This window comes from Oncorhynchus clarkii, unplaced genomic scaffold, assembly GCF_045791955.1.
Source record: "Oncorhynchus clarkii lewisi isolate Uvic-CL-2024 unplaced genomic scaffold, UVic_Ocla_1.0 unplaced_contig_13799_pilon_pilon, whole genome shotgun sequence".
NCBI classification, from domain to species: domain Eukaryota; kingdom Metazoa; phylum Chordata; class Actinopteri; order Salmoniformes; family Salmonidae; genus Oncorhynchus; species Oncorhynchus clarkii.
In genome coordinates, this window is record NW_027258078.1 from 15,050 (window position 1) to 41,261 (window position 26,212).

The 26,212-nt window shown below is 48.3% G+C and overlaps 1 protein-coding gene across 2 annotated transcripts in view; it reads left to right on the forward strand.

The window, feature by feature from the left end:
- The first annotated feature begins 7,192 nt into the window (after positions 1 to 7,192).
- LOC139395230 (E3 ubiquitin-protein ligase RNF19A-like) overlaps positions 7,193 to 26,212 on the forward strand; it is a 65,386-nt gene continuing 46,366 nt past the window's right edge. The window contains exons 1-2 of one of the 2 annotated variants that reach the window (XM_071142878.1): positions 7,193 to 7,350; positions 25,182 to 26,060. In XM_071142878.1, coding sequence (XP_070998979.1) covers positions 25,444 to 26,060 — 617 coding nt within the window. In that variant the 5' untranslated portion in view covers positions 7,193 to 7,350; positions 25,182 to 25,443. Of the gene's footprint in view, positions 7,351 to 25,181; positions 26,061 to 26,212 lie in introns of those variants that run through there. The other variant, XM_071142877.1, reaches the window with a different exon arrangement.

The window sequence follows — 26,212 nt, forward strand, 5'->3', positions numbered from 1 at the left end:
TATTGCCAGTGTAACAGTATAGCTTCCATCCCGCTCCTCGCTCCTTCCTGGGCTCGAACCAGCAACACAACGACAATTAGCGTGCGCTATCTAGCTAGCCATTTCACTTCGGTTTAAGCCTATCAACTCATCTCGGGAGTTGATAGGCTTAAAGTCATAAACAGCTCAATGCTTGACGCACAAGGAAGAGCTGCTGGCAAAACGAACGAAAGTGCTGTTTGAATGAGTGTTTACGGGCCTCTGCCTACCACCGCTCAGTCAGATACTTAGATACTTGTACGCTTGTATGCTCAGTCAGATTATGTGCAATGCAGGACACGCTAGATAATATCTAGTAATATCATCAACCATGTGTAGTTAACTAGTGATTATGGTTGATTGTTTTTTATAAGATAAGTTTAATGCTAGCTAGCAACTTACCTTGGTTTACTGCATTCGCGTAACTCCTTGTGGAGTGCAACGAGAGAGAGGCAGGTTGTTATTGCATTGGACAGGTTAACTGTAAGATTGCAAGATTGGATCCCCCGAGCTGACAATGTGAACATTTTTTGGGTGAAGAAGCTGTTAGTTTTATATTCACAGGCTTGATGTGCTGGAGTACAGGCAGCTACTTGAGAATAAAACAAACTTACTAGTGATATTCCACCAGACTTTTATAGGTCAGTCACAATGTCTAGATCCATCAGACTTAAAACCAATATGTTGAGACAATGATGAAACGTGATAACAGTCCTCCACCACACACAAATGCAACAAATGAAATATTGTGCAAATACTTCAGAAAAATGACTTCCTTGTCACTAATGTTGAAATTGTGGGGTTACATACAGTACCTGTCAAAAGTTTGAACACACCTACTCATTCAGGGGGTTTTCTTCATTTTTACTATTTTTTACATTGTAGAATAATATGGATGACATCAAAACTATGAAAGAACACATATAGAATCATGTAGTGACCAACAACAAAAAAGTTGTAAATAAATATTTTATATTTGAGATTCTTCAAAGTAGCCACCCTTTGCCTTGATGACAGCTTTGCACACTCTTGGCATTCTCTCAACCAGCTTCATGAGGTAGTCACCTCGAATGCCTGTCTATTGACAGGTGTGCCTTGTTAAAAGTTAATTTGTGGAATTTCTGTCCTTCTTAATGCGTTTGAATGCGTTTGAACCAATCAGTTGTGTTGTGACAAGGTAGAGGTGGTGTACAGACCTTACAGTGAAATGCTTCCTCACAAGCCCTTAATTAACCAACCCTGGTAGGTACCGAGTCGATGCGCGGGGGTACAGGTACCGAGTCGATGCGCGGGGGTACAGGTACCGAGTCGATGTGCGGGGGTACAGGTTAATGGAAGCAATTTGAACATGTAGGTAGGGCTAAAGTGACTATTCATAGATAATAAACAGCGAGTGGCAGCAGTGTAAAAACAATTGTTAGTTGTTCTGCAGTCTTATGGCGGTAGTAGAGAGAACAGTCTTTGACTTGGGTGACTGGAGTCTTTGACAATATTTTGGGCCTTCCTCTGACAACGCCTGGATTGAGGTCCTGGATGGCAGGAAGGTTGGCCCCAGTGATGTACTGGGCCATACGCACCACCCTCTGTAGCGCCTTATGTTCGTATGCCGAGCAGTTACCATACCAGGCGGTGATGCAACCGGTGAGGATGCTCTCGATGGTGCAGCTGTAGAACTGTTTGAGGATTTGGGGACCCATGCCAAATCTTTTCAGTTTCCTGATGGGGAAAAGGCGTGGTCGTGCCCTCTTCACAACCTTCTTGGTATGTTTGGACCATGATGGTTTGTTGGTGATGTGGACACCAAGGAACTTGAAGCTCTCGACCCGCTCCGCTACAACCCCATCGATGTTAAAAAAAAAGGTGGGCCCTTTTCTTCACAAGATTTGACTTCACGCTGACCTATCGTCCAGGTTCTAAGAACACCAAGGCCGATGCCCTGTCACGTCTCTACAATTTGGGAGAGGGTCCTGTCCCAGAATGCACCTATAATCCCATCCTCCCGAGTCGTAGCTCCTGTAGTCTGGGACGTAGATGTGAACATCCGCCAGGCTCTGGAGAGGGAGCCCGCACCCGCTAACTGTCCTCCCGAGCGGATCTACGTTCCCACGGGGATAAGGGACCCGCTGCTTACCTGGGCACACACAGCTGTCGTGGCTGGACATCCAGGTATTTCTCACACTACCCAATCCATCTCTGAGAAATACTGGTGGCCCACAGTGCAGGATGTCACTACCCACAATCCATCTCTGAGAAATACTGGTGGCCCACAGTGCAGGATGTCAGTACCCACAATCCATCTCTGAAAAATACTGGTGGCCCACAGTGCAGGATGTCACTACCCACAATCCATCTCTGAGAAATACTGGTGGCCCACAGTGCAGGATGTCACTACCCAATCCATCTCTGAGAAATACTGGTTGCCCACAGTGCAGGATGTCACTACCCACAATCCATCTCTGAGAAATACTGGTGGCCCACAGTGCAGGATGTCACTACCCAATCCATCTCTGAGAAATACTGGTTGCCCACAGTGCAGGATGTCACTACCCACAATCCATCTCTGAGAAATACTGGTGGCCCACAGTGCAGGATGTCACTCGCTACTTCAACTCCTGTTCCCGTATGTGCCCAAACCAAATCCTCACGGAACGCTCCAACAGGGAAACTCCTTCCTCTTCCCGTGCCTCTGTGTCCCTGGTCTCATCTATCCATTGACTTTGTTACTGTTCTCCCCTCCTCTGACGGGTTCACCACCATTTTGACGGTTGTGGATAGATGTTCTAAATCCTGTTGTTTAATCCCTCTCTCTGGTCTCCCTACTTTTCTCCAGGTCACTGAGGCACTGTTCCAGCAGGTCTTCTGGCATTATGGCATTCCGGAGGACATTGTCTCTGACCATGGCCCCCAATTCACATTACGGGTGTGGAAAGCCTTTATAGAGAAGCTCAGGGTCACAGTCAGCCTCACTTCCAGGTACCGGCCTCAGTCCAATGGGCAGGTGGAGAGGATGAACCAGGAACTAGGGAGGTTCCCGAGGAGTCACTGTCAGGACCGGCAGGGAGAGTGGGCTCGATTCAGCACTATTGGGGCGTGGACTCTACAAGGTGTCGAAAGCGTTCCACAGGGATGCTGGCCCATGTTGACTCCAATGTTTCCCACAGTTGTGTCAAGTTGGCTGGACGTCCTTTGGGTGGTGGACTATTCTTGAAACAAACAGGAAACTGTTGAGCGTGAAAAAAACCAGCAGCGTTGCAGTTCTTGACACAAACCGGTGCCACAAAGGCACTTAAATATTTTATCTTGCCCATTCGCCCTCTGAATGGCACACATATATAATCCATGCCACAATTGTCTCAAGACTTAAACACCTTTTAACCTGTCTCCTCCCCTTCATCTACACTGATTGAAGTGGATTTTAGTTGCAGTAGTTTATGTGCCGGGGGGCTAGGGTTAGTCTGTTATATCTGGAGTATTTCTCCTGTCTTATCAGGTGTCCTGTGTGAATATACAGTGCCTTGCGAAAGTATTCGGCCCCCTTGAACTTTGCGACCTTTTGCCACATTTCAGGCTTCAAACATAGACAAAACAAGATAAACAAGATATAAAACTGTATTTTTTTGTGAAGAATCAACAACAAGTGGGACACAATCATGAAGTGGAATGACATTTATTGGATATTTCAAACTTTTTTAACAAATCAAAAACTGAAAAATTGGGCGTGCAAAATTATTCAGCCCCCTTAAGTTAATACTTTGTAGCGCCACCTTTTGCTGCGATTACAGCTGTAAGTCGCTTGGGGTATGTCTCTATCAGTTTTGCACATCGAGAGACTGACATTTTTTCCCATTCCTCCTTGCAAAACAGCTCGAGCTCAGTGAGGTTGGAAGGAGAGCATTTGTGAACAGCAGTTTTCAGTTCTTTCCACAGATTCTCGATTGGATTCAGGTCTGGACTTTGACTTGGCCATTCTAACACCTGGATATGTTTATTTTTGAACCATTCCATTGTAGATTTTGCTTTATGTTTTGGATCATTGTCTTGTTGGAAGACAAATCTCCGTCCCAGTCTCAGGTCTTTTGCAGACTCCATCAGGTTTTCTTCCAGAATGGTCCTGTATTTGGCTCCATCCATCTTCCCATCAATTTTAACCATCTTCCCTGTCCCTGCTGAAGAAAAGCAGGCCCAAACCATGATGCTGCCACCACCATTTTTGACAGTGGGGATGGTGTGTTCAGCTGTGTTGCTTTTACGCCAAACATAACGTTTTGCATTGTTGCCAAAAAGTTCAATTTTGGTTTCATCTGACCAGAGCACCTTCTTCCACATGTTTGGTGTGTCTCCCAGGTGGCTTGTGGCAAACTTTAAATTACACTTTTTATGGATATCTTTAAGAAATGGCTTTCTTCTTGCCACTCTTCCATAAAGGCCAGATTTGTGCAATATACGACTGATTGTTGTCCTATGGACAGAGTCTCCCACCTCAGCTGTAGATCTCTGCAGTTCATCCAGAGTGATCATGGGCCTCTTGGCTGCATCTCTGATCAGTCTTCTCCTTGTATGAGCTGAAAGTTTAGAGGGACGGCCAGGTCTTGGTAGATTTGCAGTGGTCTGATACTCCTTCCATTTCAATATTATCGCTTGCACAGTGCTCCTTGGGATGTTTAAAGCTTGGGAAATCTTTTTGTATCCAAATCCGGCTTTAAACTTCTTCACAACAGTATCTCGGACCTGCCTGGTGTGTTCCTTGTTCTTCATGATGCTCTCTGCGCTTTTAACGGACCTCTGAGACTATCACAGTGCAGGTGCATTTATACGGAGACTTGATTACACACAGGTGGATTGTATTTATCATCATTAGTCATTTAGGTCAACATTGGATCATTCAGAGATCCTCACTGAACTTTTGGAGAGAGTTTGTTGCACTGAAAGTAAAGGGGCTGAATAATTTTGCACGCCCAATTTTTCAGTTTTTGATTTGTTAAAAAAGTTTGAAATATCCAATAAATGTCGTTCCACTACATGATTGTGTCCCACTTGTTGTTGATTCTTCACAAAAAAATACAGTTTTATATCTTTATGTTTGAAGCCTGAAATGTGGCAAAAGGTCGCAAAGTTCAAGGGGGCCGAATACTTTCGCAAGGCACTGTAAGTATGCTCTCTCTAATTCTCTCTTTCTCTCTTTCTTTGTTTCTCTCTCTCGGAGGACCTGAGCCCTGGGACCTTGCCTCAGGACTACCTGGCATGATGACTCCTTGCTGTCCCCAGTCCACCTGGCCGTGCTGACCTGTTGCACCCTCGACAACCACTGTGATTACTATTATTTGACCCTGCTGGTCATTGATGAACATTTGAACATCTTGTCCATGTTCTGTTATAATCTCCACCCGACACAGCCAGAAGAGGACTGGCCCACCCCTCATAGCCTGGTTCCTCTCTAGGTTTATAATCTCCACCCGGCACAGCCAGAAGAGGACTGGCCCACCCCTCATAGCCTGGTTCCTATCTAGGTTTCTTCCTAGGTTTTGGCCTTTCTAGGGAGTTTTTCCTAGCCACTGTGCTTCTACACCTGCATTGCTTCCTGTTTGGGTTTTTAGGCTGGGTTTCTGTACAGCACTTTGAGATATCAGCTGATGTAAGAAGGGCTATATAAATACATTTGATTCGATTTGATTTAACAAGTGACATCAATAAGGGATCATAGCTTTCACCTGGAGTCACCTGATCAGTCTATGTCATGGAAAGAGCAGGTGTTCCTAATGTTTTGTATACCTGTATATTTAAGCAACGAGGCCAATGGGATATGGATGCCTGATGAAGACCTAGGGGTGGAAACGTTGTTATAAATAAATATCACCTGGGAGCGCGAGCAGCAGTGTGCAGTGTTTTCCTTTCTGTTTTCCATATTGACAATATACCACGGGTGAGGGCTGTTCTTACGCACGACGCAACGCCGAGTGCCTGGACACAGCCCTTAATTATAAACTGGGTGGTTCGAGCCCTGAATATTGATTGGCTGACAGCTGTGGTATATCAGACCGTATAACACGGGTATGACAAAACATTTATATTTCCTGCTCTAATTACGTCGGTAACCAGTTTACAATAGCAATAAGGGAATAAGGAATACCTTGTCAATTGTTCACCTGAATGCATTCAACTGAAATGTGTCTTCCACATTTAACCCAACCCCTCTGAATCGGAGAGCTGGGGGGCTGCCTTAATCGACATCTACGTCATCGGCGCCCACCTCGCGGGTTTGTGATATATGGCCAATATACCACGGCTAAAGGCCTGTGTCCAGGCACTCGGCGTTGCGTCGTACCTAAGCACTCCGCTTTACCACACCTCCTTGGGCCTTATTGCTTAAATATATACTGCTCTGCTTTGTGAGTATTCCAGTTTTTATGGATCAAAGGTGAGACTGATATTCTTTCTGGTGTTTACAGAACAACTGGCGCTGTGAGTCCAGGATATCAGGACCTGTTTAGACAAAGCAGTGGTAACAGTAGAGCAAAGGGGAAAAAGGAATGTCTGCAGTGTTGCCGTTATAATGAGTTACCTGATACATGGAACACATGAAGGCATAAATGTATAAAAAGTGTGTATTGATATTTTAGCGAATGGAGATCCTAATAAAATACTACATTTTTACTTTCAGCTAGAAAACTCATCAACAGTAAACTCTGTTGATTCCAGGTCAGTTATTATAAAGACGGACTGTGCTGCAAGTCAAGTCCTCTCTCTACTCTCCAGTTTTAACTCCTGGATATGTTGGCCCTTCTGATAGACAGGCCTGTCAGATTTATGTCTGTAACATGGACAACCAAATTCCTTGAAGCCTGAAAGTTTTCCGAAAGCATCTCTCAACTCTTGACAGTTATGAGAAGCATGTGAATAATGTAAATCATGATGGTAGGTGCAATGAAAGTACTCTTTTGTGGACTGTAACAGTAACTTACAGTAGTCCTTGATGATCGTTCTGTGTAAATTAAAGTATCACTGTATGTATTTAAAAAGGACCATGACTGTTTCAAAGTTTGGGACTTTTCATGATTGATGTAAGGGTATTACTTATTTTTCATATCAAAGTTAACATAATGTCGAGCCAAACTCCAGACTTACGTTGACTTGGTCGAGATCTCGCGAGAAGGTGTGAACTTTCTGTTTGGACGAGAACTCGACCCGTCTTTTGATCAGCTCTGAACGGAAGAAGGTGGGACGCGACGGAAAAGTAGATTAAAGAAGGATTTCTCGAGGGGGGTGGGCATGTTGAAGAGAAATAATGTTTTGTTGACATTTGACCAGGACAGACGGCATTACAGTTGTTAAACGGTACGTTAACAACACTTGAAGGTGATTTTTCCTGTCTTTCCTTTCTGAACAGTCCATACAGTTGTTAGCTAGCTAGCTAAACATCCATCTGGCCGATTCTCCTCTGTCTGCCTCTTGTAGCGACACTGTTTCCATTTTACAGATATGTAACACAATCAATACCCTATTTGTATCTTAATTGGGGTTAGTTATATCCATGTTTGTTTGGTCAGACGGTGGATTTAAATTGTTATCCAACAAGCTATTGACATGACTCTACTGTGCTACCATTTTGAGGGGGCATATGCTCCTAAATATTTTTCTGTGCTATCTGGAATTTTTATTTGGGAGAAACAGTGTCCAGCGCCCAGGTAATAATTGTTGTAATTGTATCGACTTTAAGTGCCGGTATGTTTTTTTGTGTGGTACTGTTGATGACGCGCTGGGCTCAGGACCAGAAGGTTGAGGGTTCGAGCCTCACAAACCTGCCTGTTTCATTACTTCGGTGTCGGACGTGAACGGACGGTTGCATCAACTAACTACCGTGTGTTTTTTTTGGGCCGGTGAGCGCGTCCCTGTAACATTATGTTTTAACTAGTACTTGTATTCCGCTATGCTCTCTTTAGCCCTCATGTGGGTGGGATCTAACCCATTCATAGATGCTAAGTAAACTACATAGCCAAAAGTATGTGGACACCTGCTCGTCGAACATCATATTCCAAAATCATGGGCATTAATTTGGAGTTGCTTTCCACTAGATGTTGGAACATTGCTGTGTGCTGCAGGGACTTGTTTCCATTAAGCCACAAGAGCATTAGTGAGGTTGGGCACTGATGTTGGGCAATTAGGCCTGGCTCGCAGTCTGCGTTACAATTCATCCCAAAGGTGTTGGATGGGGTTGAGGTCAGGGCTCGGTGCAGGCCAATCAAGTTCTTCCACACTGTTCTCGACAAACCATTTCTGTATGGACCTCGCTTTGTTCATGGGACATTGTCATGCTGAAACAGGAAAGGGCCTTCCCTAAACTTTTGCCACAAAGTTGGAAGCACAGAATCGTCTAGAATGTCAGTGTATGCTGTAGCGTTAAGATTTCCCTTCACTGGAACTAAGGGGCCTGAACCATGAAAAACAGCCCCAGACCATTATTCCACCCCCACCAAACTTTACAGTTGGCGCTATGCATTGGGGCAGGTAGCGTTCTACTGACATCTGTCAAACCCAGATTTGTTCGTCGGACTGCCAGATGGTGAAGCGTGATTCATCGCTCCAAAGAACGCTTTTTCACTTCTCCAGAGTCCAATGACGGTGAGTTTTACACCAATCCAGCCGACGCTTGGCGTCATGATGATCTTAAGTTGCTTCGCCATGGAAACCATTTCACTGAAGCTCTCGACAAATAGTTATTGTCCCGACTTTGCTTCCAGAGACAGTTTGGAACTCTGTAGGGAATGTTGCAACTGAGGACACACTTTACAGGCTTCCGCACCCTGCGGTCCCGTTCTGTGAGCTTGTGTGGCCTACCACTCTCCTGTCCCGTTCTGTGAGCTTGTGTGGCCTACCACTCTGCGGTCCCGTTCTGTGAGCTTGTGTGGCCTACCACTCTGCGGTCCCGTTCTGTGAGCTTGTGTGGCCTACCACTCTCCTGTCCCGTTCTGTGAGCTTGTGTGTCCTACCACTCTCCTGTCCCGTTCTGTGAGCTTGTGTGGCCTACCACTCTGCGGTCCCGTTCTGTGAGCTTGTGTGGCCTACCACTCTGCGGTCCTGTTCTGTGAGCTTGTGTGGCCTACCACTCTGCGGTCCCGTTCTGTGAGCTTGTGTGGCCTACCACTCTGCGGTCCCGTTCTGTGAGCTTGTGTGGCCTTCCACTTTTGCGGTTGAGTCGTTGACTTTTTCCACGTTCAGAATAACAGCACTTACAGTTGACCGGCGCAGAAATGTGATGAACTGTCTTATTGGGAAGGTGGCACCCTGTGTCTTATTGGGAAGGTGGCACCCTGTGTCTTATTGGGAAGGTGGCACCCTGTGTCTTATTGGGAAGGGGGCACCCTGTGTCTTATTGGGAAGGGGGCACCCTGTGTCTTATTGGGAAGGGGGCACCCTGTGTCTTATTGGGAAGGGGGCACCCTGTGTCTTATTGGGAAGGGGGCACCCTGTGTCTTATTGGGAAGGGGGCACCCTGTGTCTTATTGGGAAGGGGGCACCCTGTGTCTTATTGGGAAGGGGGCACCCTGTGTCTTATTGGGAAGGGGGCACCCTGTGTCTTATTGGGAAGGGGGCACGTTGAAAGTCACTGAACTCTTCAGTAAGGCCAAATAGCCGACTCTACTAATTTGAAGGGGTGTCCACACACTTTTGTATGTATAGCGTATAACCACAGTTTTGTGGTTATGAAGCGATCGGTACGGGCGCCGCCCACCTGCCTATGTACTTTTGTGTGACAGAATTTTTGTAACGCGAGGCGAATGGCGCTCCGTAGTGCCGATTTGCGCAGATTGTGAAATCACTGTGGAGAGCCCTTAAGAGGCGCTGTAAAACTGTCCTTGTGAAAGGAGGGAGTTGTGTAACAACCCAGGTTTATAAATGTGGATATCCACTCTCTCTTTATAAATGTGTTTTTTTTTGTTGTTGTTGTGGCACAGTTGCTGGCTCGCTGGGCTTGGGACCAGAAGGCTGAGGGTTCGAGCCTGTTCCACTACATGATGACTTGGCTGTCCCACAGCCTCGGTAGTGTGGTGACAGAAGGAAAGGGAGAGGTTCTTCAGGAGATGAGCTTCAAAAGTAAACTCGGCAAAAAAATAAATAAATAAACGTCCTTTTTTCAGGACCCTGTCTTTCAAAGATAATTCGTAAAAATCCAAATAACTTCACAGATCTTCATTGTAAAGGGTTATAACACTGTTTTACCATGCTTGTTCAATGAACCATAAACAATTAATGAACATGCACCTGTGGAACGGTCATTAAGACACTAACAGCTTACAGACGGTAGGCAATTAATTGTCGCAGGGCGTGGGCGTCAGAGGGCAGGGCGTGGGCGTCAGAGGGCAGGGCGTGGGCGTCAGAGGGCAGGGCGTGGGCGTCAGAGGGCAGGGCGGGGCGTCAGAGGGCAGGGCAGGGCATCAGAGGCCCAGTGTGTAAAATCCTAGCCGGGATGTGTTGAGATTAAACAGGTTCTTTATATAGGCCTGCTAGGGGCCAAGCTGCTGCTAGTTTATCTGTCTGCTGTTAAACCGCTCTAAATGTGTCCAGGCACAGCACTGCCTGCCTGGTTACAGGGCTGCTATTTCTAATCAACTCACATTGTATTTTTCACATGCTTCACCTGTAAACAACAGGTGTAAACAACAGGTGTAAACAACAGGTGTAAACTCTACGGGTCCACTCTTTGCTTACGGGTCCATTTCCATCAAGAGAAAATGGAAATAGTGACACCGTGAATAACGAATAAAAATAACGTGGCTATATACAGGAAGTACCAGGTAATAACGTGGCTATATACAGGAAGTACCAGATAATAACGTGGCTATATACAGGAAGTACCAGGTAATAACGTGGCTATATACAGGGAGTACCAGGTAATAACGTGGCTATATACAGGGAGTACCAGGTGATAACGTGGCTATATACAGGGAGTACCAGGTGATAACGTGGCTATATACAGGGAGTACCAGGTAATAACGTGGCTATATACAGGGAGTACCGGGTAATAACGTGGCCTGCCCCGACCCTTGTCCCTGCCTGTCAGTGTGGTTCAGGGTCGGCCTGCCCTGCCTGCTTCCCTTGGGCTGTGGATGAAAACATCCACCATGTGTTAGTTTGGCAGCTGAAAAGTTGTCCTGTGAGTGGCTGGCTGGCTGACTGAATGACTGGCTGGCTGGCTGACTGGTTGGCTGGCTGGCTGAATGACTGGCTGGTTGGCTGACTGGCTGGCTGAATGACTGGCTGGCTGGCTGGCTGACTGGCTGGCTGAATGACTGGCTGGCTGGCTGGCTGGCTGAATGACTGGCTGGCTGGCTGGCTGACTGACTGAATGACTGGCTGGCTGGCTGGCTGACTGAATGGCTGGCTGGCTGACTGAATGACTGGCTGGCTGGCTGGCTGACTGAATGACTGGCTGGCTGGCTGACTGAATGACTGGCTGGCTGGCTGGCTGACTGAATGACTGACTGACTGACTGGTTGGCTGGCTGGCTGAATGACTGGCTGGTTGGCTGGCTGAATGACTGGCTGACTGGCTAAATGACTGGCTGGCTGGCTGGCTGGCTGAATGACTGGCTGGCTGGCTGGCTGGCTGGCTGAATGACTGGCTGACTTAGGCTGGTGGCACTGGAGCTAAATTAGAATGAATGTTTGTTGTTTTGAAAGGCCAGCTGGTCTAGCTTTTCAAGGGGGCAGAGATGGCATCCTGTCAAAAGAACAAATGAAGGAAAGAGAATGAAATGATTTGAATTGAATTGAAGCCACTACATTCACCCAAATATTACTACCCTTCTCATATTGCATAGCTTAAGTCCACTCTCTCAGCACGAGGTCCTGCTCCCCGGCACGGTGACGTGGTCTGTAGTAGAGGGGTCCCTCCCCTCCCCGGCACGGTGACGTGGTCTGTAGTAGAGGTCCCTCCCCTTCCCGGCACGGTGACGTGGTCTGTAGTAGAGGTCCCTCCCCTCCCTGGCACGGTGACGTGGTCTGTAGTAGAGGGGTCCCTCCCCGGCACGGTGACGTGGTCTGTGGTAGAGGTCCCTCCCCTCTCCGGCACGGTGACGTGGTCTGTAGTAGAGGGGTCCCTCCCCTCTCCGGCACGGTGACGTGGTCTGTAGTAGAGAGGTCCCTCCCCTCCCCGGCACGGTGACGTGGTCTGTAGTAGAGGGCACGGTGACGTGGTCTGTAGTAGAGAGGTCCCTCCCCGCCCCGGCACGGAGATGTGGTCTGTAATTGTGACTTTACTTTCTCCAGAGTGACGTTTTGCTTGTTCGATTGCCTTACGGAGGGAATAACTACGCTGTTTGTAGTCGGCCATGTTTACAGTCGCCTTGCCATGATTAAATGCGGTGGTACGTGCTCTCCAGTTGTGCGTGAATGCTGCCATCAATCCACAGTTTCTGGTTAGGGAAGGTTTTAAGTCACAGTGGGTACAATGTCTCCTATACACTTCCTTATAAACTCACTCACCGAGTCAGCGATTACGTTGATGTTATTGTCTGAGGCTACCCGGAACATATCCCAGTCCACGTGATCAAAACAATCTTGACGCGCGGAATCCGATTTGGTCAGACCATCGTTGGGTCGACCTAAGCACGGGCGCATCCTGTTTCAGTTTCTGCCTATAGGAGGAGAGCAACAAGATGGAGTCATGGTCAGATTTTCCAAAAGGAGGGCGGGAGAAGGGCGTTGTATGCATCGCGGACGTTAGAGGAACAGTGGTCGAGCGTGTTACTCGCTCATGTACTGCAATCGATATGCTGATAGAATTTAGGTACCCTTGTTCTCAAATTAGCTTTGTTAAAATCCGCTACAATAAATACATACTCAGGATATATGGTTTCCTGTTTGCATAGAGTCTAGTATATTCACGGCTGTAACTATAACCGAGGAGAGTTCTCTTCGGAGATGATACACTGCATTTTATTGTGAGGAATTCTAGGTCAGGTGAACAAAAAGGACTTGAGTTATTGTATGTTGTTACACTTACCCCATGAGTCGTTAATCATAAAACATACACCCCACCCCCCTTCTTCTTACCGGAGAGCTGTTTGTTCCTGTCGGCGCGATGCACTGAAAACCCCATTGGCTGTACAGACTCCGACAGCATGTCCCCAGCTAGCCACGTCTCCGTGAAAGAGAGTATGTTACAATTCAGGATATGACTTTGTTAAGCAACTCTTGTCCTGATTTCGTTTACTTTTTTAAAACTAGCGACTGGACATTAGCGAGTAATATACTGGGAAGCGGTGGGTGGTGTGCGTGCCTCCAAAGCCTCACTAGAAGACCGCTCCGGCACCCTCTCTTTCGACCTCGACGTGTTGTTTTGGGTCGACCTCTGGAATCAGTTGTAGTGTGATTTGTGAAAGAGGCCTCTAGCCTACATGGATTTATATTTTAATGCGAATAATCATCTCAGTTTTCATTTCAACCATCCTTTTTATACGTTGCTTGGCAAAGACACACTGACAACTTTGTATTTTGTAGTCCACATTGTTCTGTTCGGCTCTACCAGAGGCTCTACCAGAGGCTCTACCAGAGGCTCTACCAGAGGCTCTACCAGAGGCTCTACCAGAGGCTCTACCAGAGAGACCGATAACCTTGTGGTTCTATGTTGAGCAGAGATCTGTGTATTAGAGGTTTCCATGTTCGGATTCCGCTATATTACTGCCCCGCAGAACACAATGTTACTCTGAGACACAAGCCAGGCTTCATCCACTCTGTTTCTCAACCCTGGTCCCATTTCATTTGAATACAATTGAGGAAATCATTTGAAATTCAATTTCCTGTTAACTTTTATTTCCCTACTTGATTTACTCCAGCCCTTGTCCTAACCTAAACCGTGGACCTCAGTGCAGTACTCTGTTTCCCAGGCTAATGTATCGTTGTCTCGTCCTAACCTAAACCGTGGACCTCAGTGCTCTGGTTCCCAGGCTAATGTATCGTTGTCTCGTCCTAACCTAAACCGTGGACCTCAGTGCTCTGGTTCCCAGGCTAATGTATCGTTGTCTTGTCCTAACCTAAACCGTGGACCTCACAGTGCAGTACTCTGTTTCCCAGGCTAATATATCGTTGTCTCGTCCTAACCTAAACCGTGGACCTCACAGTGCAGTACTCTGTTTCCCAGGCTAATATATCGTTGTTGACAGATTGTTTGTAGTGGATTTCAAGGTGGGTGTTCCACTGAACTGTAAAGTGAGCGATCCAAGCAGCTATCTGGGTACAGCTGTGGGCCTGCTGAGAGCAGGATGAGAGCGGTGGTGTCTGGGAAATATTACCAAATCTTATTATAGAGGCCAAGTTGGCCCGAGAAGTGCTCTCCTTTTTAAATCTGTAACATTGGGCCACCTTGAAAATGTTGTGACCTGTAAGGCAGAGATATTCCTGAACAGGCATGGTAATGATGGGGATTCAGACTGCTGTTTACAGAGGACCATATTACCTCCATATTGTGGCTCTCTCACTATAGAAGCAACAACATTGAGCCTATTTTGAGCTATTTAACAACTGGCAGAGAGACGAGGGTTGAAGATAGTTCTGGCAGGGTTTAAGGTCTCTTTTTCCAGGACTGGACCAAACAGGGGAACAGAACCTAATCTAGGGCTGGGTGATATAGTCTGGGCCAAACAGAACCTAATCTAGGGCTGGGTGGTATAGTCTGGGCCAAACAGAACCTAATCTAGGGCTGGGTGATATAGTCTGGGCCAAACAGAACCTAATCTAGGGCTGGGTGATATAGTCTGGGCCAAACAGAACTTAATCTAGGGCTGGGTGATATAGTCTGGGCCAAACAGAATCTAATCTAGGGCTGGGTGATATAGTCTGGGCCAAACAGAACCTAATCTAGGGCTGGGTGATATAGTCTGGGCCAAACAGAACCTAATCTAGGGCTGGGTGATATAGTCTGGGCCAAACAGAACCTAATCTAGGGCTGGGTGATATAGTCTGGGCCAAACAGAACCTAATCTAGGGCTGGGTGATATAGCCTGGGCCAAACAGAACTTAATCTAGGGCTGGGTGATATAGTCTGGGCCAAACAGAATCTAATCTAGGGCTGGGTGATATAGTCTGGGCCAAACAGAACCTAATCTAGGGCTGGGTGATATAGTCTGGGCCAAACAGAACCTAATCTAGGGCTGGGTGATATAGTCTGGGCCAAACAGAACCTAATCTAGGGCTGGGTGGTATAGTCTGGGCCAAACAGAACCTAATCTAGGGCTGGGTGATATAGTCTGGGCCAAACAGAACCTAATCTAGGGCTGGGTGATATGGGTCAAAAATCGGATTTTTATTTTTTATAGTTATGGACACCTACTCATTCCAGGGTTCTAGAACACCTACTCATTCCAGGGTTCTAGAACACCTACTCACTCAAGGGTTTTTCTTTATTTTTACTATTTTCTACATTGTAGAATAATAATGAAGACATCAAAACTATGAAATAACACATGGAATAATGTAGTAACCAAAAAAGTGTGTAACAAATCAATGTATTTTATATTCTTCAAAGTAGCCACATTTTGCCTTGATGGCAGCTTTGCACATTCTTGGCATTCTCTCAACCAGCTTCACCTGGAATGCTTTTCCAACAGTCTTGAAGGAGTTCCCACATATGCTGAGCACTTGTTGGCTGCTTTTCCTTCACTCTGCTGTCCAACTCGTGGTACTTCTGAAGGCTCTCTTCCTCCGGCCTTACAGATCCTCTGGAACAGGTGTCAGCTTCAAGGGATAACCTAAAGGCCTTGGCACGTCAACGTACGCCTGCTCAAATGTGCCTCAGTGTAAAGATGAGGCCTACTGTCTGTGATATGATGAGGCCTACTGTCTGTGATATGATGAGGCCTACTGTCTGTGATATGATGAGGCCTACTGTCTGTGATATGATGAGGCCTACTGTCTGTGACATGAGTTCTCAGTGTGTGGGCATTTGAGCTGCTGGTCTGTATTTTTTTTTTTTGGGGGGGGGGGGGGTTACTTTTCCCACATTGACTTATCTGTCTTTTACTGAGGGTTATTTTTAACAGCTTGGGTGGGGTTGAGTAGTTCGGGGGTTCCCCCTGGCCTGATCTGCATGACACAATTTATAGGAGCTGTTAGCTGTGTGTTTATCCTGCGTCTCTGGCTGTCCCTGACTTTACGGAAGGCGCGTTTCTTTGCGGAAGGTGCGTTTCTTTGCGGGAGGAGCGTTTCTTTGCGGGAGGAGCGTTTCTTTGCGGGAGGAGCGTTTCTTTGCGGGAGGCGCGTTTCTTTGCGGGAGGAGCGTTTCTTTGCGGAAGGCGCGTTTCTTTGCGGGATCAGTCAAGTTTACCTCTCCCTCCCTCGTTCCTCTCCTCATCCCTCTGTTTCTCCCCCTCTTACATTCTTCCCCAGCGGACCAGGGCCATGGATGCCTGGGTGCTTACCTCATTTCCTCTCCTTTACAGCCGGGGAGGGGAGAGGGAGGGGAGGGGAGAGGACTACTTGGCAGGTGTCCACGTCCTTCAGTAATTCTGATAATACAGTCAGATAGTATATCTGAGTTATACTGTACAGTCTGACAGTCAGATAGTATATCTGAGTTATACTGTACAGTCTGACAGTCAGATAGTATATCTGAGTTATACTGTACAGTCTGACAGTCAGATAGTATATCTGAGTTATACTGTACAGTCTGACAGTCAGATAGTACATCTGAGTTATACTGCACGTAACAAGCTACTTGGCAGTTGATATTACAGTCCGTTCAGAAAGTAATCAGACCCCTCCCCCTTTTCCACATTTTGTTATGTTTTTCTAAAATGGATTAAATAAAATAAAAATAAAAGTCAATTTACACACAATACCCCATGATGACATCACAATACCCCATGATGACATCACAATACCCCATGATTACATCACAATACCCCATGATGACATCACAATACCCCATGATGACATCACAATACCCCATGATGACAAAGCAAAAACAGGTTAAGACATTTTTGCTAACGTATAAAACATAAACCGAAGTACCTTATTTAGATACGTTTTCAGACCCTTTGCTATGAGACTCAATTGAGCTCCGGTGCGTCCTGTTTTCCATTGATCATCCTTGAGATGTTTCTACAACTTGATTGGAGTCCACCTGTGGTAAATTCAATCGATTGGACATGATTTGGAAAGGCACACACCTGTCTATATAAGGTCCCACAGTTGACAGTGCATGTCAGAGTAAAAACCAAGCTATGAGGTCGAAGGAAGTGTCCGTAGAGCTGTGCCTCGACACAATCCTGTCTCGGAGATCTGGGGAAGGGTACCAAAATATTTCTGCAGCATTGAAGGTCCCCAAGAACACAGTGGCCTCTGTGTTTGGAACCACCAAGACTCTTCCTAGAGCTGGTCGCCTGGCCAAACTAAGCAATAGAGGGAGAAGAGCTCCAGAGTTCCACTGTGGAGATGGGAGAACCTTCCAGAAGGACAACCATCTCTGCAGCACTCCACCAATCAGGCCTTTATGTTAGAGAGGCCAGACGGAAGCCACTTTTCAGTAAAAGGCACATGACAGCATGCCTGTTTGGAGTTTGCCAAAAGGACTCTGAGAAAATGAGAAACAAGATTCTCTGGTCTGATGAAACCAAGATTGAACTCTTTGGCCTGAATGCCTCCTACAGTCTGGAGGAAACCTGGTACCATCCCTACGGTGAAGCATCATATATAAAGGGTATTACGGTACAGAGTCAATGTGGAGGCTATATACAGGGTATTACGGTACAGAGTCAATGTGGAGGCTATATACAGGGGGTACCGGTACAGAGTCAATGGGGAGGCTATATACAGGGGGTACCGGTACAGAGTCAATGTGGAGGCTATATACAGGGGGTACCGGTACAGAGTCAATGTGGAGGCTATATACAGGGGGTACCATGGCCTGTCTGTCCCCACTAAAGCCCTAATGCCCAGGCCTGGCTGTCCTGTCTGTCTCCACTAAAACCCAAATGCCATGGCATGTCTGTCCCCAGTAAAACCCAAATGCCATGGCCTGTCTGTCCCCACTAAAACCCTAATGCCATGGCCTGTCTGTCCCCACTAAAACCCTAATGCCATGGCCTGTCTGTCCCCACTAAAACCCTAATGCCCAGGCCTGGCTGTCCCCACTAAAACCCTAATACCCTGGCCTGCCTGTCCTGTCTGTCCCCACTTCCCACTAATACCCTGGCCACGTGCCACTCCTTTCCCCACAGCAGCACAGGAATGTGCAGAAGGGCTGAATTGACCAGAGCATGATAAGAATGTGGCCACTTTGCTCTCTCCAGTTAGGTTACGACTGTGATCTGCTGTTTGTTCTGAGGATTTAGTGTTGCTGAGCCTGGCTGGGGCTGCTGGTCCATAACCCTGGACTATCGTGACAGACACGACATCAATTTACACTGGAATCTCTCCTGTTTGATACGGCTATGTTGGTGCTTTCATTATGACACCGTTGTTGTGTTTCTGGACTGGGCCTGTCAGTCTGGTTTCATTATGTCTCCCCGGCCGTATCGTTGTGGTTCTGGACTGGGCCTGTCAGTCTGGTTTCATTATGACACCGTCGTTGTGGTTCTGGACTGGGCCTGTCAGTCTGGTTTCATTATGTCTCCCTGGCCGTATCGTTGTGGTTCTGGACTGGGTCTGTCAGTCTGGTTTCATTATGTCTCCCCGGCCGTATCGTTGTGGTTCTGGACTGGGCCTGTCAGTCTGGTTTCATTATGTCTCCCTGGCCGTATCGTTGTGGTTCTGGACTGGGCCTGTCAGTCTAGTTTCAGTGTCTAAGCTTGATGGCTCGTTTGGAGCTAGTGGGCCTGTCAGTCTGGTTTCAGTGTCTAAGCTTGGTGACTCGTTTGGAGCTAGTGGGCCCAACTATGTTGTCCATCGATGTATCTGGCTGCTGGAGTGTCCCTGCTCCTCATTTAGAAGGGATTTATCTGAAGGTGGAGGTGGTCTGTGTTCGTCAAAGCCTGGACCTCGTCTCACGCTGCCAGAAACCATAGAAGATGACTAAATGGTCATCTTAGTGCTTCTACACCTGCATTGTTTGCTGTTTGTGGTTTTAGGCTGGGTTTCTGTACAGCACTTTGAGACATCAGCTGATGTACGAAGGGCTATATAAATACATTTGATTTGATTTGCTGAGATGTCATTGAGAGAGACTGGCCTCTGAGCTGAAGGCATGCCATTCTGGCTGTGGGTGGTGGGTTCTCTCACCACCCTACATATGGGCCTGTCTGTGGGTCTAGTTGAAGCCCACTGGGGTGGCTCTAGATGTAGACCCACAGAGTAGTACCACTGACTGCTCCGTCTCTGCCCTGTCTGGTAACTGAGCAAAGGTGCTCTCTAACCTCCGCCAGAGAGGGGGCAACCCTCCCTGTTGTATCTGAGGGTCAGTCAGGAGACAACCCTCCCTGTTGTGTCTGAGGGTCGGTCAGGAGACAACCCTCCCTGTTGTATCTGAGGGTCAGTCGGTCAGAAGACAACCCTCCCTGTTGTATCTGAGGGTCAGTCGGTCAGAAGACAACCCTCCCTGTTGTATCTGAGGGTCGGTCGGTCAGGAGACAACCCTCCTTGTTGTATCTGAGGGTCGGTCAGGAGGCAACCCTCCCTGTTGTGTCTGAGGGTCAGTCAGGAGACAACCCTCCCTGTTGTATCTGAGGGTCAGTCAGGAGACAACCCTCCCTGTGGTATCTGAGGGTCAGTCAGGAGACAACCCTCCCTGTTGTATCTGAGGGTCAGTCAGGAGACAACCCTCCCTGTTGTGTCTGAGGGTCAGTCAGGAGACAACCCTCCCTGTTGTATCTGAGGGTCGGTCAGTCAGGAGACAACCCTCCTTGTTGTATCTGAGGGTCGGTCAGGAGACAACCCTCCTTGTATCTGAGGGTCGGTCAGGAGACAACCCTCCCTGTTGTATCTGAGGGTCAGTCAGTCAGGAGACAACCCTCCCTGTTGTATCTGAGGGTCAGTCGGTCAGGAGACAACCCTCCCTGTTGTATCTGAGGGTCAGTCGGTCAGGAGACAACCCTCCCTGTTGTATCTGAGGGTCAGTCGGTCAGGAGACAACCCTCCCTGTTGTATCTGAGGGTCAGTCGGTCAGGAGACAACCCTCTCTGTTGTATCTGAGGATCAGTCGGTCAGGAGACAACCCTCCCTGTTGTATCTGAGGGTCAGTCGGTCAGAAGACAACCCTCCCTGTTGTATCTGAGGGTCAGTCGGTCAGGAGACAACCCTCCCTGTTGTATCTGAGGGTCAGTCGGTCAGGAGACAACCCTCCCTGTTGTATCTGAGGGTCAGTCGGTCAGGAGACAACCCTCCCTGTTGTATCTGAGGGTCGGTCGGTCAGTAAATATTTAACCAGCGGTAACAGGTTTGGGAAATGTCTCTCTGGGCGTTCTAAATGTCCAGTAATCCACTGTGTGGTTTTGAATGTGAGTCAATGTCTTTGGGCCACTGTCAACAAATTCACTTCCTACTCAGAACGACATGTTCTCTCTGTCAGGACTCCAGTCCCTCACATCATTATTTCACAGGGAAGGCTCTTTTGACTTCTCAAGTGTTTATGGAGCTCTATGGAGAGAAATCAAGGGAGGTGGACGATAGGTCTGGGGGGAGGTCTGGGGGAGGAGGTGGACGGGAGGTCTGGGGGGAGGTGGACGATAGGCCTGGGGGGAGGTCTGGGGGAGGAGGTGGACGGGAGGTGGACGGGAGGTCTGGGGGGGAGGTGGACGATAGGTCTGGGGGGGAGGTCTGGGGGGGGGGAGGTGGATTGGAGGTCTGGGGGGGGAGGTGGACGGGAGGTCTGGGGGGGGAGGTGGACGGGAGGTCTGGGGGGGAGGTGGACGATAGGTCTGGGGGGGGAGGTGGACGATAGGTCTGGGGGGGGAGGTGGACGATAGGTCTGGGGGGGAGGTGGACGGGAGGTCTGGGGGGGAGGTGGACGGGAGGTCTGGGGGAGGAGGTGGACGGGAGTTCTGGGGGGGAGATGGACGGGAGGTCTGGGGGGGGAGGTGGATGGGATGAGCTCTCCGCTTGGCTGTTGATGCTAGATCTTATCGTCCTGCAGTAGTATGCTAATCAGTCTCCCGAGGCGCGCTGGGCTTCATTATTAGTTGCTGTTCCTGCGTCACGCGTCCGTGTTTTGAAGAACATATTTTCCTGTGTTTATTTAAGCGGCAGATTAAGACTGGATTCCAGGAACACACAGCAGCAGAGCCGTCTGGAGAGTAACGGCAGGAAGCAGGAGTTGTTCCTCACCGGTGAGACTTAGTAACTTAGTTGTAGTCACCATCTGGTTACCTAGAAGTACAAACGTAGTTGTGTTTTCGGGTTATTACATGAACTTATATCCGGAAGTTTTCTAAACTACCCACAATGCACTTTTTTTTCATATGGAGGATCTAGTCTGTGCTACAGAGTTCGTATGCTAGCTCGGTAGCTAGCTCACGCTGGCTAACTATTTGCATTCCAGACCAAGTGTTGGCGGTGGTGAGCGACAGTTCTACCATTCACAGGAAGTGTGTGGAAACCAGGAACAGGTAGGCAGCAGGGTCGACCTTGTGGCTGTGTTATCTAGTGGGAACCCCTTTAACACAGCAGGCTCTGGTTCCTCCTTGTGGCTGTGTTATCTAGTGGGAACCCCTTTAACACAGCAGGCTCTGGTTCCTCCTTGTGGCTGTGTTATCTAGTGGGAACCCTTTAACACAGCAGGCTCTGGTTCCTCCTTGTGGCTGTGTTATCTAGTGGGAACCCCTTTAACACAGCAGGCTCTGGTTCCTCCTTGTGGCTGTGTTATCTAGTGGGAACCCTTTAACACAGCAGGCTCTGGTTCCTCCTTGTGGCTGTGTTATCTAGTGGGAACCCCTTTAACACAGCAGGCTCTGGTTCCTCCTTGTGGCTGTGTTATCTAGTGGGAACCCCTTTAACACAGCAGGCTCTGGTTCCTCCTTGTGGCTGTGTTATCTAGTGGGAACCCTTTAACACAGCACGCTCTGGTTCCTCCTTGTGGCTGTGTTATCTAGTGGGAACCCCTTTAACACAGCAGGCTCTGGTTCCTCCTTGTGGCTGTGTTATCTAGTGGGAACCCTTTAACACAGCAGGCTCTGGTTCCTCCTTGTGGCTGTGTTATCTAGTGGGAACCCTTTAACACAGCACGCTCTGGTTCCTCCTTGTGGCTGTGTTATCTAGAGCTGAGAGCAGAATGGGTTGGACCACAGGGCTAGAGCTGAGAGCAGAATGGGTTGGACCACAGAACTAGAGCTTAGAGAGCAGAATGGGTTGGACCACAGAACTAGAGCTGAGAGCAGAATGGGTTGGACCACAGAACTAGAGCTGAGAGCAGAATGGGTTGGACCACAGAACTAGAGCTGAGAGAGCAGAATGGGTTGGACCACAGAACTAGAGCTGAGAGAGCAGAATGGGTTGGACCACAGGACTAGATCTGAGAGAGAAGACTGGGTTGGACCACAGGACTAGAGCTGAGAGCAGACTGGGTTGGACTAGAGTTGAGAGCAGACTGGGTTGGACCACAGGACTACAGTTGAGAGCAGACTGGGTTGGACCACAGGACTAGAGCTGAGAGCAGACTGGGTTGGACCACAGGACTAGAGCTGAGAGCAGAATGGGTTGGACCACAGGACTAGAGCTGAGAGCAGAATGGGTTGGACCACAGGACTAGAGCTGAGAGCAGAATGGGTTGGACCACAGGACTAGAACTGAGAGCAGACTGGGTTGGACCACAGGGCTAGAGCTGAGAGCAGAGAGCAGAATGGGTTGGACCACAGAACTAGAGCTGAGGGAGAAGACTGGGTTGGACTAGAGCTGAGGGAGAAGACTGGAGCAGTATGGGTTGGACCTCTCTCTCCCTCAACTCTCTCAGGCACCTTTTCTCAGGCCCGTGCCCAGCTGGTTCTAGTTTATCGTCTTAATAAAGCTGTGTGAGGAGTTTGAATAAACTCCTCTCTGCTGACTTCCGTTCTTGTCCAGATGAGCTGAGTGTTTGATTCTGCGAGGCTTCTGAAACCCTGTCTGGAGACGGGCTAGCTAGTTGACCTGTCCCAAACCCCCATCAGAATAACACAGTACAACTCTACATCTGCTCCTGCTGAAGAACACGTACCAACCAGTACAGCTGTCAGGATATTCTGACTGAAATGCAATATCCTCTATTCTCCCTCCTTTTGGCAAGCGCTGTCCTTCTCACTCCTCGTTTTAAGAGAATCCTCTTGTGCTATTTCGCCGTAGTAGTTAGGCTTCCGAGCAGCCCCTAAAGGAGGAAGTGCACCATGGTCTTTTTGAAGTGGGTTAGGAAGTAATATCCTGGAGGAAGAGCTGAGGGCTGCTCTTGTCAGAAGGCTGTTCTGTAGAGGACTGTATGGTAATTCCACAGTAAAGGACTGTAGGGTAATTCCACAGTAAAGGACTGTAGGGTAATTCCACAGTAAAGGACTGTAGGGTGATTCCACAGTAAAGGACTGTAGCGTAATTCCACAGTAAAGGACTGTAGGGTGATTCCACAGTAAAAGACTGTAGGGTGATTCCACAGTAAAAGACTGTAGGGTGATTCCACAGTAAAAGACTGTAGGGTGATTCCACAGTAAAGGACTGTAGGGTGATTCCACAGTAAAGGACTGTAGGATGATTCCACAGTAAAGGACTGTAGGGTGATTCCACAGTCTCCCTCTGAATGGTACACATACACAATCCAAATGTATCAAGGCTTATAAATCCTTCTTTAACCGGTCTCTTCCCCTTCATCTACACTGATTTTAACCGGTCTCTTCCTCTTCATATACACTGATTTTAACCGGTCTCTTCCTCTTCATCTACACTGATTTTGAAGTGGATTTAACAAGAGACGTCTAACGGATCACAGCCTTCACCTGGTCAGTCTGTCATGGAAAGAGATGTTGTCTGTCTTTAAAGGAATGTGGGTTTTTGGTAACGGGATTTCAAGGCACAGTGTAGAAGGCAGAGACATTTCTCCAACTAAATAGAAGTGATGATATTAGTTAACAGGTCTTTTAAAACGATGGCCTACCTTCAAACTCAGTGCCTCTGCTTGACATCATGGGAAAATCAAAAGAAATCAGCCAAGACTTCAGAAACACAATTGTAGACCCCCACAAGTCTGGTTCATCCTTGGGAGCAATTTCCAAACGCCTGAAGGTACCACGTTCATCTGTACAAACAATAGTACAGAAGTATAAACACCATGGAACCACGCAGCCGTCATACCACTCAGGAAGGAGACGCGTTCTGTCTCCTAGAGATGAACGTACGTTGGTGCGAAAAGTGCAAATCAATCCCAGAACAACAGCAAAGGTCCTTGTGAAGATGCTGGAGGAAACCGGTGCAAAAGTATCGATATCCACAGTAAAACTAATACTATATCGACATAATCTGAAAGGCCGCTCAGCAAGGATGAATCCACTGCTCCAAAACCTCCATAAAAAAAGCCAGACTACGGTTTGCAACTGCACAAGCGGGGACAAACTGCACATGGGGACAAAGATCGTACTTTTTGGAGAAATGTCCTCTGGTCTGATGAAACAAAAATTACCATCGTTACAGTGCCTTGCGAAAGTATTCGGCCCCCTTGAACTTTGCGACCTTTTGCCACATTTCAGGCTTCAAACATAAAGATATAAAACTGTATTTTTTTTGTGAAGAATCAACGACAAGTGGGACACAATCATGAAGTGGAACGACATTTATTGGATATTTCAAACTTTTTTAACAAATCAAAAACTGAAAAATTGGGCGTGCAAAATTATTTGTTTTGGGAATTGTTTTACTAGGATTAAATGTCAGGAATTGTGGAGAGTTTCAATGTATTTGGTTAAGGTGTATGTAGTGTGTGGATATTACACTGGAGCTTAGAGAGACGGTAGTGTGGGGTATTACGGTAGTGTGGGGGAGTACGGTAGTGTGGGGGAGGTACACTAGACGGTAGTGTGGGGGAGTACACTAGACGGTAGTGTGGGGGGTACACTAGACGGTAGTGTGGGGGGGTACACTAGACGGTAGTGTGGGGGGGTACACTAGACGGTAGTGTGGGGGGGGGGTACACTAGACGGTAGTGTGGGGGGGGGGTACACTAGACGGTAGTGTGGGGTGGAGATGGTGTTTGAATACTTGTTAATAACAGCTTGTTCCTTCTCTCCTCAGACGGACAGAACAAGGATCCTCGGAGACTCAGGAAAGGACTGACGAGAACCACCATGGCTTAAACCCTGTGTTCCCCACTAGACCCCTGACCCCCCCCCCCCCCCCCCCCCCCCCCCCAGTCTCTCCCCGGCCTCTTAAACCCTGTGTTCCACTAGACCCCTGACCCCCCCCCCCCCCTCCAGTCTCTCCCGGCCTCCCTAACCCTGTCCATGTGAGGGGTTGGGCAGCGCCCCCCTGTCCCCCCCCGAATCCCTCTGGAGCCATGATGAACCTCCAGAAGCACCAAACCATGGGCTCTGACCGGGACCTTCAGTCCTCCTCCTCAGTCAGCCTGCCCTCCGTCAAGAAGGCCCCCAAGAAGAGACGTCTGTCCATGGGGAACCTGTTCAGACGGCGCCGAGACCCCAAGAGGAAGTCCATGGAGCTCCATGGAGAAGGAGGGGTGGATGGTATCGCCAGCATAGACAGCATCCACTCAGACCTCACGCTGAATGATAAGAACTCTGCCTTCTCAGTGGCCGGAGCTGCCTGCACCTCCTCCCTCGGGGCGTCCTCCTCCTCCTCCTCCTCTTCCTCCCGGGGTCGAGAGCTGCTGGAGTGCCCTCTGTGCCTTCTACGTCACTCTAGGGACAGTTTCCCGGACATCATGACCTGCCACCACCGCTCCTGTGCGGATTGCCTGCGCCAGTACTTGCGAATAGAGATCAGTGAGTCGCGCGTCAACATCAGCTGTCCAGAGTGCTCTGAGCGGTTCAACCCCCACGACATACGCATCATCCTGGGAGACCAGCCCCTCATGGAGAAGTACGAGGAGTTCATGTTGAGACGATGGCTGGTGACCGACCCTGACTGTCGATGGTGCCCCGCCCCAGACTGTGGGTAAGAACCTCAGCTCAGACACACAGGGCAGACTGTAAACCTCAGCTCAGACACACAGGGCAGACTGTGAACCTCAGCTCAGACACACACAGGGCAGACTGTGAACCTCAGCTCAGACACACAGGGCAGACTGTGAACCTCAGCTCAGACAC